The 18,306-nt window shown below is 39.3% G+C and overlaps 1 protein-coding gene across 6 annotated transcripts in view; it reads left to right on the plus strand.

The window, feature by feature from the left end:
• The window catches only part of LOC138764150 (dynein axonemal heavy chain 12-like), a 42,888-nt gene that overhangs the window by 20,290 nt on the left and 4,292 nt on the right, over nt 1–18,306 (plus strand). For 2 of the 6 annotated variants that reach the window (XM_069939627.1, XM_069939626.1), the window contains 4 exons: nt 1,883–2,041; nt 8,158–8,403; nt 14,818–14,989; nt 15,980–16,523. In XM_069939627.1, the coding sequence (XP_069795728.1) occupies nt 1,883–2,041; nt 8,158–8,403; nt 14,818–14,989; nt 15,980–16,523 (1,121 nt within the window). Of the gene's footprint in view, nt 1–1,882; nt 2,042–8,157; nt 8,404–14,817; nt 14,990–15,979; nt 16,524–18,067; nt 18,273–18,306 lie in introns of all 6 variants that reach the window. The other 4 variants (XR_011358004.1, XM_069939629.1, XM_069939630.1 and 1 more) reach the window with 4 other exon arrangements.

Below are 18,306 nucleotides of genomic sequence, written 5' to 3' on the forward strand. Positions count from 1 at the left end.
ATTCTAATCGTTTTTTTTTCTTGTTCTGATAAATAATCATCAGGTTAAGTATCAACTTTTTTTCTTTCTCCATGATCTGCTTAGTATTTCCAGCATTTATCTTTTAATATTTGCTTCATAGAAAATGTTGGTATCTTGATGTTTTGCTGCTTAATGGCAAATGGAAAATTAGCTTCTAAAAATTTCCAAGAATTCACTGAGATGTTTCTAATGAGATCCAGAGTTCTAATGCATTGGTTTACTGTATCATACCTTGTTATTTTAAATCTGAGTGTGTTATATGTAAATAAACAAATGCTGCACTAAGTGCCAACCAATTTTGTGCCGAAATGAGACCATAATGTCCTGAATCACCTGAATCGATCTCTCATTAGCCCCTTTCACACTTGCAAGTGGTCCCAGGAATTAACACTAATCAGCCCAAAAAGGGTCTAGTGTGGAATGAAAATCTTCTCAAATCCAGTGTGAGATGACATCATCTCACACCGGGGATTGATGGCCTTGACCACTCGTACAATCCCCGGCATCTGCAGACGCCACCGTTGCAATCAGGTAAGGGTAGAATGGGCAATTGCATTCTAGGACAGAAATGACCCAAGTTTTTGCATGAGTGCAGGAGCATGAAGGAAGAAAAGATTAAAATGAAGGTATAAACTTTGCCGTGGGAAAGTCGCAACAGGAGAGAGGAAATAAATAGCCATAGTGGACAATTTTTAAATAGTGTGGTAAAGTTAGTAGGCACAAGACCGTGGGGAAAATGTGATGGCAGACATCACTTCCCAGAATGGCACGTGGCAGGGAAACCCCTCCATGAGTGCTCCATGCATTCAGCTGTGTATACAACCCTTTCTCTGCCACACGGCATTCTGGGAGGGCATACCCACCATCGCTTTTTAACCACAATATTCATAAATCATGTGCAATAGTGCTACCAACTTTCCCGCGCTGTTTCAAAATTGTCCGCTATTGCTATTTATTGCTAGCAATTTCCCATGGTCCCTTATAATGCTTTATATAGGTCAGCACAACAGCAACAGGGCCTGAAGGGCTCATACTATGCTGTACATAAAGCTTAAATTTTCTATAAATAGACATGTTTAATTTTGTTCCAATCTAAGATCAATGATCAGGTCCACAATCGCTCGATCCGTTATTATGTCACTGGTAGAAGGTAGAACAGTCCTAACCCCGGAGGTGACTCCTTGCAAATGTGAATGCATGCAGTGTCCCAGTTAAAAGTGGTCAAGTGTGTACAGCAAAAGTGTCATTCCTATCCCAGGACACTGAATGGCCAATTTAGCGGGACACGAGTGTAAAAGGGGCTTTAGATTCAGTTTAGCTTTAATTGCCAAGTTCGAGTATGATAACCAGAGCAAAGAATTGAACGAGGTTGCAATTTTTTGCTTTGGCAATGAACATTGAAAAAATGAGATGGGAAAACTTAATAAAACCATACTTCACAGCGGCAATCACATTCTACTTCCGAATTGCGGTCAGTGTAAGTTTAGCTATGGAGTTTTAAAGTTTTCAGTATTGCTAATATAGCGCTATCAATAAGACCCAGCAGACCAGAAGTCGAGATTAATAGGCTTTAATTGCTATAAACACAGTCATATTTTACATGCTGTTGGCCTGATTCCAAGGCAGTACTGAGGGTGGAAATTGGGCAATACCACCTTTATTAGGAATCCTGGAGAGGGAGGAGTTACAGTACTGGGGCAGGCCAATCAGTACAATGACTGCAATACAGTGTTCCACTACAGTTAATACCTTATGTAATACTCTTAGCTAGGGTGGCCATTCAAAAGGAGGACATGGTCATAGGGTACCACACACACATATATATACCCTTATTTCTAACTCAGGATTCATTTCCTTGCAGCTTCTCAGCCTCGTGCACGAGAATGGAAGACCCTAAAAGGTGAAACCCCTCTCTTTTTGGCTGTTGAATTGAGTCTCATAGATAATGTGCAGTTTTTACTTCTGAATGGATGCAATCCAAATTCCAAAAATGAAGAAGGCAATTCCATTTTAATAGCTGGTAAGTTTCTCTTTAAATCTGTGCCTGCAGAAGATTGAAGTTTTAGAAAATTTAATTACTTTTGAATCCACTTATTTCAATCACATGATCCAATGTTAATAATATTATCCATAAATATTTTTATATCCATGGGCTATCAGACTTTCTGCTTCTAGTTTTCTGTTGAATAGCACCACAATGAAGGCATTTGAAACAACAAAGGATACCCAGCAGCTGTGGCAAGACCTAAATGACATAACCTGCTACAAAAGTACATCTGGTGCAGTTGGAGACAATAAAGCTTCAGTCTCTATGCCATTTATGCCCGATTTGATCACCCAAATGTGGAAGAACTGCCCCCGATGGTCCTCTCTACTGTCAGGATCTGAAGATGATGCACGAGCTGCCTTCGGGAGAGTGAATTTATGGAAAGCATCCGTACCGAATGGCATACCTGGTCAAATCCTCTAAACCTGTGCCGACAAACTAGCTAGTGCATTCACAGATATCATTCTCTGATGGGGCGTGATACCCACCTGTTTCAAAGAGGCTTCAATCATATCGGTGCCCAAGAAGATTGACTGTCTAAATTATAACTGACTAGTGGCAGTCACATCCACAGTGATGAAATATTTTTAGAGGCTGGTGTTGAAGCCTATCAGCTCCTATCTGAGCAGCAACATGTATCTGTTCAAATTTGGCTACCACAGCAACAGGTGTGGTAAATGCCATCCTACTGGCTCAACAATTCAGCATTCAACACCATCATTCCCTCAAAACTAATCAGAAAGCTCCAAGATCTGGACCTCAATAGCCCACTTGAGATATCATGGCTTCAAAATTTCAGAAATCACTGACAATCCAAAGCAGGACAGTCATCCACTGCAAGTGTCTGGTTGGGGCATTCCTGATATGCAAGCCAAATATCCTGTTTTAGTTCACTCTTCCAGATGCTGATGAATCTACGCATTGATAGAATGTTTTCCTGATCTCAAATATTTCACAGTTCCTTTTCTTTCATTTCAGTTTAAAATTACTCAAGATTTTTTTCTTGAGCTTGACTTTTAATGATAGAAAATGATATTGGAAGAAAATGTGTAACTAGCAATCCTTTTTTTTGCATACTATGAAAAAAAATTAATAAATTGTCCAAGTTTGCATGCCACTGGGCACTTTCGGCAGAGAGATTGAATTTGCATCAAGAGCAAGAATGTGACAATATAATTCATTGTTACAGCATACACTGCAGCGGTGGATCTGATGACACAAATGCATTAAGTGGCTGATATGCCCATGTGTCACGAGATACTTTTTGGAACTTGTGGTGATATGTAATTATACCACTCGGTCACCAGGGTTCATCCCAGTGACCTTGTATTTAAAGCAGTCCAGAGCTACAGTCTAGCCTTCCAGGTTCATCTTGCAGAGAGACAAGACCTCTTAGTGTACATATTAGTTTATTAAAGCTGTCTTATACTCGCACTGCTGGTGTGGTTATTGTCAGTACAATTTAATAAACTAATATACACACTAAGCGGTCTTGTCTCTCTGCAAGACGAACCTGGAAGGCTAGACTGCAGCTCTGGACTGCTTTATATATAAGGTCACCGGGATGACCCCTGTTAACCGAGTGGTGTAATTAAATATCTTCACAGAACTATCAATTTCTTCAAAGCCAGGAAGCTTACTGTTTGGGTCTTGATGCTGTTCCTTTTTTCAGATAAACCTGCAGCTCATTTCAAACCGCAAGAAGACATGGCGATCTGTTTCATGTTGCTTTTGTGCATTTATTTAATGTGGCACAGAGAAGAGATGGCATGTATCCGTATATTTCAGCATATAAGTTGACTGGCAGATAGATCAAACCCCCTTTTTTTTGGCCTAATTTTAATGGTTATATCCAGAGTACAAGTGCACCCCCATTTTTCAGTCGTCCAGGCCTCCCAGGAACAACCCAGATTTTTTTTTAAAACAACCCAATCGCAAGTAACAAAGCTGTAAATTAAGTAGGTACAAAAATGGCCTACAGAGCTGGAGGAGTGACATTGTGCTCCCGGCGGAAGCAGGAACCATGGCCTATCAGGCAGGAGCAGGAACAGCGACCTCAGGGTCCCAGTTATGAGTAGTTATGGCAGCGTCCAGTGGTGGGGAGGTGTTGAGGAGTGGTGACACCGGTGGTGGCGAGGTGGTTCCAGCATCAACTTATACACCTAATTGATGTCAATCTGGATTTTTTTTGGTGAATTTAAGGTCTCAAAAGTATATCTGGCATATATGTTGACCTCCCCCCCCCCCCCTTTGAGAAATGTTTTAGGGTTTCACAACTTGACATACGCCAAAATATACAGTAATCCAATAAAATTAGATTCACAAAAAGATGTAGCTACTTAGCACTGTTCAGGATATTGAAAGCTTCTTGCCATAGACATCGAGTTTGGAACAGAACTAAACCATTCAGCCCTTCAACCAATACCCTTGAGCGTAAAGCCCTGCAAAATGTAGTGGACGCAGCCTAGGGCATCACAGGCAGAACCCTCCCCACCTTCAAGAACATCTGCAGGTAAACGCTGCTGTCAGAGAGCAACAGCAATCATCAAGGATCCACATCACCCAGCATACGCTCTGTTCTCGCTGCTGCCATCAGGAAAGAGGTAGAGGAGCCTCAAGACTCGCACCACAATTTGTTTAGATTTTTAAATTTGTTTACATGTGTTAATTGAATACAGTTTTTTTGCACTACCAATAAGTGGTAAATCTTCCTCGTCTGGAGGAAAAAGAATCTCTGGGTTGTATGTGATGTCAAGTATGTACTCTGACAATAAATATGAATCTGACCCAATGTTCCTCAAATCTGCTTTCCTGCTCTTTTCCTATAATGCTTGGTGCCCTTATTGAATGGAAATGTATCTAGCTGATTGTTACATATTCACAATTACTCTCTATAACGTTCTTTGGCAAGGAGTTTCAATGGCTCTCAATCCTCTAAGAAAAGAATTTTTCCTCATTTCAGTCATAAATGCGCACTCACCTCTCATTCTTCTAAATCTCAACTTTTTAGCCTTTCCGAACAGAGCAATCCTTTTGTATCCATGATCTTCCTGATTAACCTTCTCTAATCAATTTCCAATAAAATAATCTTTTGCTTAAATAAGGGGAACTAAAATTGTGTGCTGTATTCTTAACACATTCATACTGATAGCCTGGCACAGTTTCACATAGCCACATTTATAATCCAACCCCCTTGAATTAATGGCCAACCTTCCATATTTCTTGCTGTACAAGTCTTTGGTTTCTGTGATTCATGCAGAAAGACTCCAATCTCTTGCTACAGATGTTCTCCATTTAAATAATGCTCTGTTCTCTTGTTGTTCCTTCCAAAATGAACACCTTCCTGCTTTCTATATTGTATACTCCAATTCCTAACTTCTTGCACACTCACTTGTCAATGCCCCTCTGCAAACTGATTGCACTAACCTCACAATTTTCTTTACTCTGGTTAAAATCCAGACTGCTCTGGGATTGCATCGGTCTGGATATTTGGATTTTCCAGATGCTCGGGCAGTACCTTTAAAATTCAAATTTAAAGAGAATAAAGGTGAACAGGTAAATTTTGATAGTTTATTGATGAAATATTTTTTCATATAAAGTACAAAAAAATGAATATTTATTCATTCATTTCCATGACTTCTGTGGCACTTCAGCATAAACACACACACACACACACACACACACACACACACACACACACACACACACACACACACACACACACACACACACACTTACTTTATCAAACTCGAGAGATTTTGAGAAGTCTGGATTGAGGTGCTCCAGATTTCTGCCATCTTGATTATTGGACTTTTTTTGTGTTGTCACAAATATGGCTGTCACACAATCTCTCCCTTCCTCCAAGTCATTAATAAATCTTGTAAAGAGTTGCAGGATCAGTACTATTTCCTGTGCAATTCCACTAATCACAGGTTACCATTTTGGGAGGGGGGGGGGGGGAGAAACATTTTCATTCACTGCTTCCTGCCTGCTGGCCAGTCCTCTATCTGTGCCAATACATTTTACTTCAATACCAATCTTGTGATTGGACTTTTGTGAGATACTATGTTGATTTCCACCCCCCCCCCGCCTTATTAATCTGATTCTGCTTCCTTAAATTAAGATTTACTAAACATGCTGTTATTATTTTCTCAATTCCGTAGAAGTCCAAAATTCCAGATGCCAGAAATCCAGACCACCTGAACTTTTTGAAAACTCTCAAACTTTTTAAATTTAGCGGGTTTTTGAGTGTGTGTGTATGAGCACCACAGATATGCAGAGGGGCATTTTTATTTTTCTTTAAAACTGCTTGTTTTGATAAATGAAGCAATGCTGCATTTGCTAATGAATAAAACGATCAAAATTTACCTGTTCATCTCTTCTTTATTCCTCCATAAATTAGAATTTTAAAAGTACTGTCTGAGAATCCAGAAAATCCAAAAATCCAGAGCAGCCTAATCTGCTAGCAGTCCGGATTGTCATACTTCTGTAATGAATTGTAGCATTTTTCCAACAACTGGTTCCTAGATCAAGATCAATATGAAGATCATCATATTGGCAGTTTGAAGCCAGTAAATACTTTCTGCTGTGTTGTCAGATTGGTAACATGAATACAGTTACCAGTTTGGACACAATAAGCTCCACAAACAGCCACATGATCATGAGTGAATAAACTGGTTTTTGTCCTCACTGTTGGTGATTTTTTTTTTATTTAATTTTTTATTTTTCACACCATAAATCACATTAGCCATGATATACACTATTTTTTTTCACACATATACAGTGACTTTTTCTCCCCCCCCCTTTCCTCCCAAACCACCCCCCCACCCCCCCCCCCTCTCATCCATTAGGTATACAATCTAGGTTGCATTAAGACAGTCAGACAATGTTGTCATTCAACAAAATTACACCAGAAATTCTACTGAGTCCATTCTTTTCTTTCCTTCTCCTTCCATCAACTTAGGTACTGTTTGTCCCCGGTAGGTTTTCGCTATTGTATTTAATGTAAGGCTCCTATACTTGCTCGAATATTTCAATATTATTTCTTAACCTATCTGTTATTTTTTCTAATGGAATACATTTATTCATTTAAATTTAGTAGTTTATTCCTTTTAATTTGGTTATGTATTCCATTAATATTTAAAGACATATAGTTCAGCGTAGCCCTTTTATATTTTGTTTATCTTCTCTTTCCGTTTTTCCATCATTACCTTTCCTCCTTTTCCATTTCTGTTTTCTTATTTTCAACTCTTTATAAGACAACATTCCTACAACATCCAACATTTTCCTTATTCTCCTATTTCTATCTTATTTATCCCCAATCTCCCCTTCACCTCCTGAGTTGTCCTTTATCCCTTGTCGGACAACCACATCTCCCCTCTCCATTTGGATTTGCGTTGGTGATTTGAGGGTAAATAGTGGCCGGGGCTCTTGGAATAACCTGCTATTCTTATTCAAAGTGCCTTGGAATCCCTGTGCTCACCTGAAACTGCAGGCTCAGAACGCTGTTTACCATCTCATCCTAAAGACAGCTCTCCAATGGGGTACAACACTGGAGCTGCATGAGACTGAAGTACCAGACGAACCTTTTGTTTTCAAGTCGCTCAAGGTCAACTTGGACCCAGAACTCTGATTCAGCAGTGAGATTCTAGCAACTGAAGCACATTTGTTGATGATGCAGTCAATGAACTGAAGTTAAATTATTTAATCGCAGAAATGAAACTAATGTTGAGAGGAGGAGGGAATTGAAACTCAGACTTTTTTGTGAGCAACCAAGGGTCATTTAGACCAACTATGGGAGAAATGCTGTAACACAGTGCCTGGCTTCTACTTCAACCAGGGCACAGCTTACAAGAGGGTTGTGAGGGGAGCTACATAAAGATGAGAAAGAACCTTTAAACAAATGTTGATGGAGTAAAATTGCTAAGAAAACTTAAGATTTTATGTGTGAAAAGACATTTCTGGATTCCTGGGATTTGTTTACCAGTTTTAATGTAGTCAACAACCTCAGCATCTAATTTGATAATTTAGTCAAATTTTCAACAGATATTTGAAAACAAGCCACTGAAACTTATTTTCTCCTTTCCAAGCTATAAGAAATGAAGCTGTCGATGTTGTAACGCTCCTGCTCCGTTTTGGGGCAAACGTGAACTTGAAGTGTACTAATGAGAGGACAGCAATGCACGAAGCTGCTAAGCTGGGTAGGAAGGATATTGTTCATTTGCTGATCCATTCTGGAGCCTTGGTTGATCCCAGAAGTGCCTTTGGACTCACCCCACTGGCACTTGCTGCACAAAACGGATGTACAGAAGTAGTGAAGCTTTTACTCCAAAAGGGTAATGTATGATTTGTCTTGCTCCTATTGATCAGGAAGTCTAATTGCTTGGTTTGAGCAATAAAACAAATTGCAAGTGATGTACTGTCAGTCGAGGCTAGATAAAAAGGTGCGTGGTCTTGGTGTCCTGCCTGATGCAGGACTGAGATTCAAAACCACTGATGATTAAGAAAGCATAAGTAAAAGAAATAAAATGCATAACTTTTTTTTGGTTCAAGTTCCAAAATCTTCGTAGTCTTTTGATATATCAGTAATGAAGTTGCTAATTAACCATAACAGGACTCCATATAGAAAAAAACTGACAGGATGGAAGAAGTGCTCCAGCGCACAAGTCAAAATTCACTTGCTCTTTACAAACCTCCTACATTGCAACATCAGTAAGAAATGTAGAATGATGGAGTATAACAGGTCACTGGATCCATTGCGAGTATTCAAAATATCTCATTCTGCTGCCGTTTCCCATAGCGTTGCATTTTCCTTTTTGAGTATTAATCTGATCTCTATGTTAAATTAATCAGAAACTTGAGACCATTCTCTTTCAGAAAATAACCTTTTGATCTCTATTTGAATGAATCAAAACCAATGGCTGTTTGAAGCCTGATTGCGTCGTGAAGTTTCAGATGTACCTAACCAGAATCGTAAGTTTTATCAACTGGCTCTACTGTTCCACTTTGCAGCTCCCAACACTGTTTAACACATAACAACTCTTTTCTATAATTTTCAGCCTCACTGATTTATCATTACTGCTTGCTACACCACAATTATTTCATCAACCCAGTCCCCATCTTCAAAATATTTAGTGGCCTCATTTATCATCACCCTTCTCCAGCCCCTCTGCTTCCCATTTTTCCATCTCCTCGTCACCAAATGTACAGACACTTTACTCCCATCACCTACAGTTAACCTCATCCTGAAGAATTAAAGTCATTGCCAACACTGAAACAAACTGGGCCGAAGAATTCAGATGTATGAAATGAGCTAGCAAATCAATAGAAAGAAAGGAGAGTGTGTGTGTGTGTGTGTGTGTGTGTGTGTGTGTGTGTGTGAGTGTGTGTGTATGTGTGTGTGTGTGGGGGGGGAAGGGAGGGGAGGGGTGGCCTAGCGGTTAGTGCGACACTGTTGCAGCACTAGCAGTGGGTTAGAATCTGGCACTGTCTGTGTGGAGTTTGTACGCTCTCCCCGTGTCCGTGTGGTTTCCTCCAGGTAGTCTGGTTTCCTCCCACTGTTCAAAACTTACTGGGGTGGGGGGCTTTGTAGGTCAATTGGGTGCAATTAGGCAGCATGGACTTGTGGACCGGAAGGGCCTGTTACTGTGTTGTATGTGAAAATTAAAAATTTTAATTTGGAAAAAATTGAATTTAAAATGGTGTTATCACACAATTAATGTTGCTGTAAAGATAAATTGCCAGTAAGATTATTAAAAAAGCCCAAGTATTTTTTTTAAAGAATGGACTGGAGTGAAAATAACTTGGATTTCTTATTCAAATGGATTTATGGTTTGCATAGCCAGTTTGTCTTGTCTGCTTTCTGACTATGAATGCAGACCTGGCCAATGCTGGCTTTCTTACACCTCCATGGATGTGGTAGAAAAGAGGATGAATAAAGTTAATCTACGAGGCAGATTATTGGGATCTTGTACTCTTAAATAACCATTTCAAATTCCTGCTGAAATGTGCCTTTTTTGTTACTTTTTAAGAACACAGGAGTAAATCTAAGGCCCCATTCTACCCCACATCCTACTCCATCTTCCCTAACTTTCATATTAGATATTTGAATTTTGTTTCAATTTAATTAATTAATGTTCTTTTGTAATTTTGTGCTCTCTGTGACACAATTTATCACCACGTTTCTTCAACCCCTGTTTCTGCTTCCCATCTTTTCTTTCCCCTCGGTCATGGAATGTGCAGACACTTTACTCCGATCATGTAATTACCATGTCCTAATTTGATGTACTATTCTCTATTACTTCATCTATAATCACAGGTATGTATATTGAAAAAATATGGCACTCTTCAAGATTGCTCAGAAACACAAATTACAAAAGTCATAAAATGTCACAATCCACCAGAGTGTATTTCTTGATATTAAGTCCGAGTGCCCATTTATGTATTCAGGAAGGTTATTTGGATATAACCACATAAATATTGAAGGAACTGGTTTTGTGCCAATTGAAGACTCTTCCCACATTTTAACACAGATTATGCAGAACAATGCTGTTCATTCTAAATAATTTTAGACATCCCAATAGATCAATAAGAATATATGTTAATTTTATTTTTTAACCAATTGTCAACCTAAGTCCTAATTTTATATGAAATGTTATATTTGAAATAGCCAAGCTGGTTGAAAAAATGTTTTCCTGCTGTGATTTTTGGCCTTTCATTCTATTATTGAAACATATTTTGGGCTGCATTTATTTTCTTGAGTGTGTGATGGATTATATCATTTTTGAAGGAGATGAATTGTGGGGGTAGTATAGGTCACAAACAAACACAAACACTTTACAAAACAGATCTCATTTAAAACACCAGAGCTCTGCTCAAGCCAGACAGTTCAGGCACCAAATACCTTTGCAAAAACTTTGAAGAATGCCTATAGAGATTTCACAAGTAGGTGTGGAGAAATGGATTATTATTTTGAAAGCAACAGATGAATGGACAGAAGATTGGGCCCGGTGCCACAATCTATCTGTTTGCTGTTCAAAGAAGATCATGTGGTTCTGCAAGCAGAGAGAGGAGACCAAACAGGCTTTCTCAAAGAGAGAGGGAACTGGTTTCTGCAACATGGCAAGCTGGCAGCTTGTTTAAAACCCCATTTTGAAGACGAGTTGTGAGTTCTGAGTTCAGCTTGTTGAAACAACCCATGTGGTCCATACAAGCGGAAGTGACTGGCTAGAGTGTTTCACCTGAAATAAGGGAAACATAAAGGAACTCTGTAGTGACTTGCAGAGGAAGAGGTTATCATTTGGAAAACCCTGATGGGGCAAGTTTCTTCAGCAAGACACTGAAGTGGCTGCTCGGAGAGAATCAGTTTGTGTGTCCAACGAGCAACAAATCTCTCTCTAAAAACCAATGAGAATCTTCCTGAGCAGTAACCAATTACTTTTAAACACCAGATGACCATATAACCACTTACAGCACAGAACAGGCCAGTTCGGCCCTACTAGTCCATGCCGTAGCAAATCCCCACCCTCCTAGTCCCACTGACCAGCACCCGGTCCATACCCCTCTAATCCCCTCCTATCCATGTAACGATCCAGTCTTTCCTTAAATGTAACCAATGATCCCGCCTCAACCACGTCTGCCGGAAGCTCATTCCACATCCCCACCACCCTCTGCGTAAAGAAATTTCCCCTCATATTCCCCTTATAATTTTCCCCCTTCAATCTTAAACCATGTCCTCTAGTTTGAATCTCCCCCTTTCTTAATTGAAAAAGCCTATCCACATTTACTCTGTCTGTCCCTTTTAAAATCTTAAACACCTCTATCAAGTCCCCTCTCAATCTTCTACGCTCCAGAGAAAAAAGCCCCAGTCTGCACAACCTTTCCCTGTAACTCAGACCCTGAAATCCTGTCAACATTCTCGTGAACCTTCTCTGCACACTCTCTATTTTGTTTATATCTTTCCTATAATTTGGTGACCAAAACTGTACACAGTACTCCAAATTTGGCCTCACCAATGCCTTGTACAATTTCATCATAACCTCCCTACTCTTGAATTCAATACTCCGATTTATGAAGGCCAACATTCCAAATGCCTTCTTCACCACACCATCTACCTGAGTATCAGCCTTGAGGGTACTATTTACCAATACTCCTAAATCCCTTTGTTGCTCTGCACTTCTCAATTGTCTACCATTCAATGTATATGACCTATTTAAATTTGCCTTTCCAAAATGCAGCACCTCACATTTATCTGTATTAAATTCCATCAGCCATTTCTCAGCCCACACCTCCAGCCTTCCTAAATCACCTTTTAATCTACGGTAATCTACCTCACTGTCCACAACACCACCAATCTTTGTGTCATCCGCAAACTTGCTTATCCAATTCTCTACCCCTACATCCAGATCGTTAATATATATAACAAATAATAGTGGACCCAGTACCGAACCCTGAGGAACTCCACTAGTCACCGGCCTCCAATTGGACAAACAATTGTCTACCACTACTCTCTGACACCTTCCATCCAACCACTGCTGAATCCATTTCACTACCTCCTTATTTATACCTAATGCCTCCACCTTTTTTCCTAACCTCCTGTGGGGAACTTTGTCAAAAGCTTTACTAAAGTCCAAATAGACAACATCCACATCTTTCCCTTCATCAACATTTTTTGTAACCCCCTCGAAGAACTCAATCAGGTTTGTCAAGCATGATCTACCCCTGACAAAACGATGCTGATTACTCCCTATCAATCCTTGTACGTCCAAAAATTTGTAAATAGCATCCCTCAGAACACTTTCCATCAACTTGCCTACCACAGACGTCAGACTTACAGGCCTATAATTCCCAGGTTTGCATTTGGACCCTTTCTTAAACAGAGGAACCATATGCGCCACCCTCCAATCCTTTGGTACCACCCCCGTGGCCAGTGATGTCCTAAATATCTCTGTTAATGGCCCCACTAACTGTCCACTAGCCTCCCTGAGTGTCCTAGGGAATATTTTGTCTGGTCCGGGAGATTTATCCACCTTTATCTTTTTTAACACAGCCATCACTACCTCCTCGGTTATCCTTATATGCTTCATGACCTCCCCACTATTTTTCTTTACTTCAACTGGTTCAACATTTTTTTCCCTAGTGAATACCGAGGCAAAGAAATAATTCAAAATTTCCCCCATTTCCTCAGACTTCTCACTCAGCCTACCCTCGCTATCAACAAGGGGTCCAATTTTATCTCTCACTAATCTTTTACTTTTAATGTACTTATAGAAACCCTTTGGATTTATTTCTACTCTGTCAGCCAAAGCCTCTTCATGCCTTTTTTTGGCCTTTCTAATTTCTTTCTTAAGATTCCTTCTACACTCCTTGTAGTCCTCCTTCAACTTCTCAGCTTCCTGCTCTTTATACCTCTTGTACACCTCCCTTTTTCTCCTAACCAAATTTCCAATATTCCTCGAAAACCAAGCCTCCCTATGACTTCCAGCCTTTCCTTTGATCCAGACTGGGACATAACTACTCTGTACCCTCAAAATTTCTTTTTTGAATATCCTCCATTTTTCATTAACATCCTTACCTGAAAATATCCTGTCCCACTCAATACTCCCCAAATCCCTTCTTATTCCTACGAAATTTGCTCTTTTCCAATCCAGAACCTCAACTTTAGGCCTCTCCTTGCTCTTCCTTAAAACTACCCTAAAACTAACAGAATTATGGTCACTAGACCCAATTGGTTCTCCAACATTAATGTCCGCTACCTGACCTAGCTCGTTCCCTAACAGGAGATCCAGTATTACACCATTCCGAGTCGGTTCTTCTACTAACTGATTTAGAAAAAAATCCTGAACACATTTAACGAACTCCAGCCCATCCAGCCCTCTAACCGTATGGGTATCCCAATCAATGTGTGGGAAGTTAAAATCTCCCATGATCACTACCCTATGATTTTCACACATATACGTTATCTCCCTACAAATTTGTTCCTCTAATTCCCTTGGCCCATCTGGTGAAAATTCATATATGTTAAATTTTGTGCTCAATATAAAAATTGCCTGATACCGGTCAACTTGGAGGAGTGAGATTGGACTGTGAATCAAATAACTTTTCTGAACTTGTACACATTACATACACGTGCGCTTAGAATTAGAAGGGAGTTAAGTTGATAGTAATAAGTTATTTTATGTTTAAAGAAAATTAAAAACTACTTTTGTTTAAGTAACCATTTGTCTTGATGAATTTATATTGCAGCTGGATTTTGGGGTTCTCTGGGCCTGTCACAAGTGTATTTGTACATTTCAGTGCCTGATATAGAAAAACATATTCAGCATTTAGAAATGTGATAACTTTTTTTTCGAGTGCGATATAATTTGAGAGCAAAAATAATTGTTCAAAAATGGGCACTGATGTGGTATATTCATCCACAGAGCTTTTGAGTTGCTCTCTCATACTTGTTGTGAATGTAACTGTTCAGTACAGGGAGTTTCATGGTCTTGAATCCAAAGGCAACACTGCACTGCTACACTTTGCTTTTTATAGTTATGCTTCCTTTCGGACATTCCAGAAATTATTACCTGCATATTGTAGTCTCTATTGTTGGGAAGTAGATTGAATATGTTCAAACTTATTTAAATGTAGTCTTTATAATTGAAAAAGAGAGGTTTCTGGATTTGAAATAAGCAATCAGTTTAAACCATGTGTTAAAATGGGAAAGAATGTATACCGACCGACTTGTACTAATTTGCTTTGTTTCCCAGGAGCTGATGTCCTCTCCCAAGCATCTGATGGAGTGTCTGTATTATTTGAGGCTGCCACTGTTGAAAATACAGAATCCCTGGCACTCCTATTGGAATATGGAGCTGATGCCAATGTTCCTAAATACTCTGGTCATCTGCCGATTCACAGGGCAACCTACAAAGGATACTGTCAGTGAGTTTGGAGAAAATATGTCAGCCCAAGTGGTTTTTCTCTAATATTTGGCATTTAATAGGAAAATCGAAGAGCTTAATTTTTAAAAGGATAATTGTTAATATGACTAAAATTTGGACAATTCCGAAACTTTTTCGTTAAGATATATCGATATAAATAGAAAAGTGAAATATTACATTTCATCTGATGGTGGAAGAGCTGTACAAATGTGGTCAGGTGCAATATACTTCAGTTAAGATCCTGAAGTTGGTCAATAAAAGCATAGGCTATTAATACAGCATTCAGTTTCAGTGTTATTTTCATTTGCCTGTCTGAAGGGAAATGATAAATACTTCAATTTTAGACCTGAAACAAAGTTATCAATTTCGCTGGGTTTTGCCAGCAGTCTTGTGGGGAGATGTTAGCATCCATCCACAAACTGTAAATGGCAAAGGCAGTTCCTGAATTTACTGACAGATTTTTGTCCCTGCATCTGTTGACTTCCTCACTGCCTTCCAATTGACAGAACATGATAAGACTGATCATATGGTAAGGCTTCCTTTTAAATTATTCATATTTGCAGTAATTCATTTGATTATCTCAAAGTGTGATTTACTTTATCATTTGAAATATTTGAAGCTTTGGACCTTTATTGAATGTTTCAATGTCCGGAACAATCAATGTCAATAAACACTGATGGTATTGACAGAGGAGAGCCATGGGGATGTGGCTTTGACATTTGTTGGAGTTTTGCTCAGGATTTTCATGGTCTGATTACATTGGACAGGCCCTTGTCTGTGTTGGACAAGAAGCTTTTATATACACACAACAGTTGTGTGTCTGCGTAGCAGGTGCAGAAACCAAACCAACTCGGGAAGATCTGGACAAGTTATAATTTTTCAACATCGTTGTGTACATTTTTGAGATAATCTCTTTTATTTCTGATTTCAACCAACTGCAGATTTTAAAAAAAAATTACTGTGGTTGATTCTTGAGTTTTCTTTTATTTAGGTTGGTGAAGCAGTTAATTCCAGTGACAGATTATTCTGCTATTAAGGAGAGTGGAATAAGTCCAGTGCACTCAGCGGCAGCAGCTGGTCAACAAGAATGCCTCAAACTACTTCTCCAGTCAAAGTTTGATGTCAATTTCATGCTCAGCCACAGACTTCGCAGAAGTTATAACGATAACAGAAAATCTGCCCTCTATTTCGCCGTGTCAAATAATGATGTCTGCTCTGCTCGACTTCTCCTGGAGGCAGGAGCACTTCCAAACCAAGATCCCATCAATTGTCTCCAGCTAGCTCTGAGACTAGCCAACTATGAACTCATTAGCTTACTCCTTCGGCATGGAGCCAATGTAAATTACTATTGTAGAGTAAACACAACTCATTTCCCATCTGCTCTGCAGTATGCATTAAATGATGAAGTTATACTTAGAATGTTATTTAGTTATGGCTATGACATCAATCGATGCTTCGACTGCCCACATGAAAACAAAATCCATCCCCTATTTTCCTCGGAAGGATGGACATCCACAGTTATTAAAGATAACATGGTAGGTAGTGAATTCATCCATCTATTTCAGTGCCCTGTGAGTGTTTTACCACGAATCTCTGATATTCCTCGCATAAAAATGGAAAATGCTAGAATTACTCAGCACTCGCTATGGCGAGAAGCAGAATTAGCAATCTTTTATCAGATCTTAGAAAAAATGGAAATCAAACGAGTTTTTTAAGTGAGGCGGGGAGTGGGGTGTGGAGAGTACAGCAAGTCATTTAGAAAGCTAACAGAATTTTATCAAAGGAAAACAAGACTAATGTGGGGAGGTTTGTGCTTCAGGACAATGATTTGGAGAGGATGTTTTCCGTTGGGTGTCAATCGAGAATTCGGCGTCACTGCTCAAAATTAGTCACCATAAAGAACAATGAAAATGCAAATATAGCTGTGAGTTCTGCTGCCTCTCTGCCCCATTGACCCAGGACCAATTCTGAATGATTGCATGTTCTTCCTGTGACCTTGTCCATTTCAGTAGAGGATGCACAGTCCTCAATGCATAAAAAGGATGTTGATATGCTTGTGAAAGAGAATATTGCAAGAGAAATGAGGGACATATGACTAATGGGAATGTTCTGCGGAAACTGGCCTGTACTCAGTGGGCTGAAGATCCTCCTCATTTGTGAAAAAAGAGGATGAGACTGGATATTTTCCCTCAGAGGCCTGCAAGTTATTGATATGATTAAAAAGAACATCTTGTGGCCTATTTCCTCTTCCTAATTTTAATATTTCTTGCCTGTCGTGGATCAGAGGCAGAGATTGAATGATAGATGTGGTGATTGTTTATGATCAACAATAGAAATTAGCCAAGACACTGTTATATTTAAAATAATATTTTCATTATTAATTAGTAATAATATAGCACCTTATGTAACTGATATAAGCCTATCCCCCAACTATGTGTGAATATACTTATGTGGGTGTGTCAGACCCTAAACTTTTACAGCTCTGGCACAATTCTGAAACATAAGTTCAAAGTTCAGTCTCAGAAAGCCAGTGGTGACACACAGGCTTTAAATTGATTCAAATATATAATCATGAAGGTGGTGGAGGATACAGGGTGACCAGACTGTTGTAAACTCATGAAATCCTTGTTGAGTTGCTTCCAGAGAAATATCCTTTCAGACGAGTGGTAGTCAAAACACCCCTTTTCTTTGCGTAGGGGACACAAAGCGAGTGACTTTCACAAAGCTTCCAGAACCGAAATGACTGTAACAATGGTCAGGATTCAATTGCAGTATTTCCTCTGCTTCTAGAAACCTAAATATGGGTCATTTTAAAGTGACCTTTCCTTGATCAAATAGTGTACTGTTTAATATATTGGTTACATGGTCTCTGCATCTGTGTTCCACACACTTTCTCTCTCTTCAGAAGTAACAAAAATAAATACACACTGTCCCAGTCTGCTGTCAGCCTCAGTCATCTCCACAACTTACAGGGTTTACAGCTTGATTTGTTCTCTTAAAGTGACAGTCCCACTAAAATGGAAATGAAAATGAACTGGGAGCATGTAATAATTAATCACTGCTTCTCTGTCTGGAAAAGGTGTAAATGGAAGGGGATGACAGAGAACAGTACAGAGAGGAAGAAAAATCTTGTTGGAAGTGTGAAAAGAGAAAGCCAACGTTAACAGTGCAGGTGGATCACATTTCATAACAACTGGCCGTAGGACTGTATATCATTTAATCAGAAGGGAAAGTGCTGTTCCTTGAACTCAGTTTCAGCTTTTCTGTAGAAAGATCAAAGACAGGTAGGGAATGAGTTCAAGAATTAAAATACAAAAT

The sequence above is a fragment of the Narcine bancroftii genome, chromosome 5, assembly GCF_036971445.1.
Source record: "Narcine bancroftii isolate sNarBan1 chromosome 5, sNarBan1.hap1, whole genome shotgun sequence".
Taxonomy (NCBI): Eukaryota; Metazoa; Chordata; class Chondrichthyes; order Torpediniformes; family Narcinidae; genus Narcine; species Narcine bancroftii.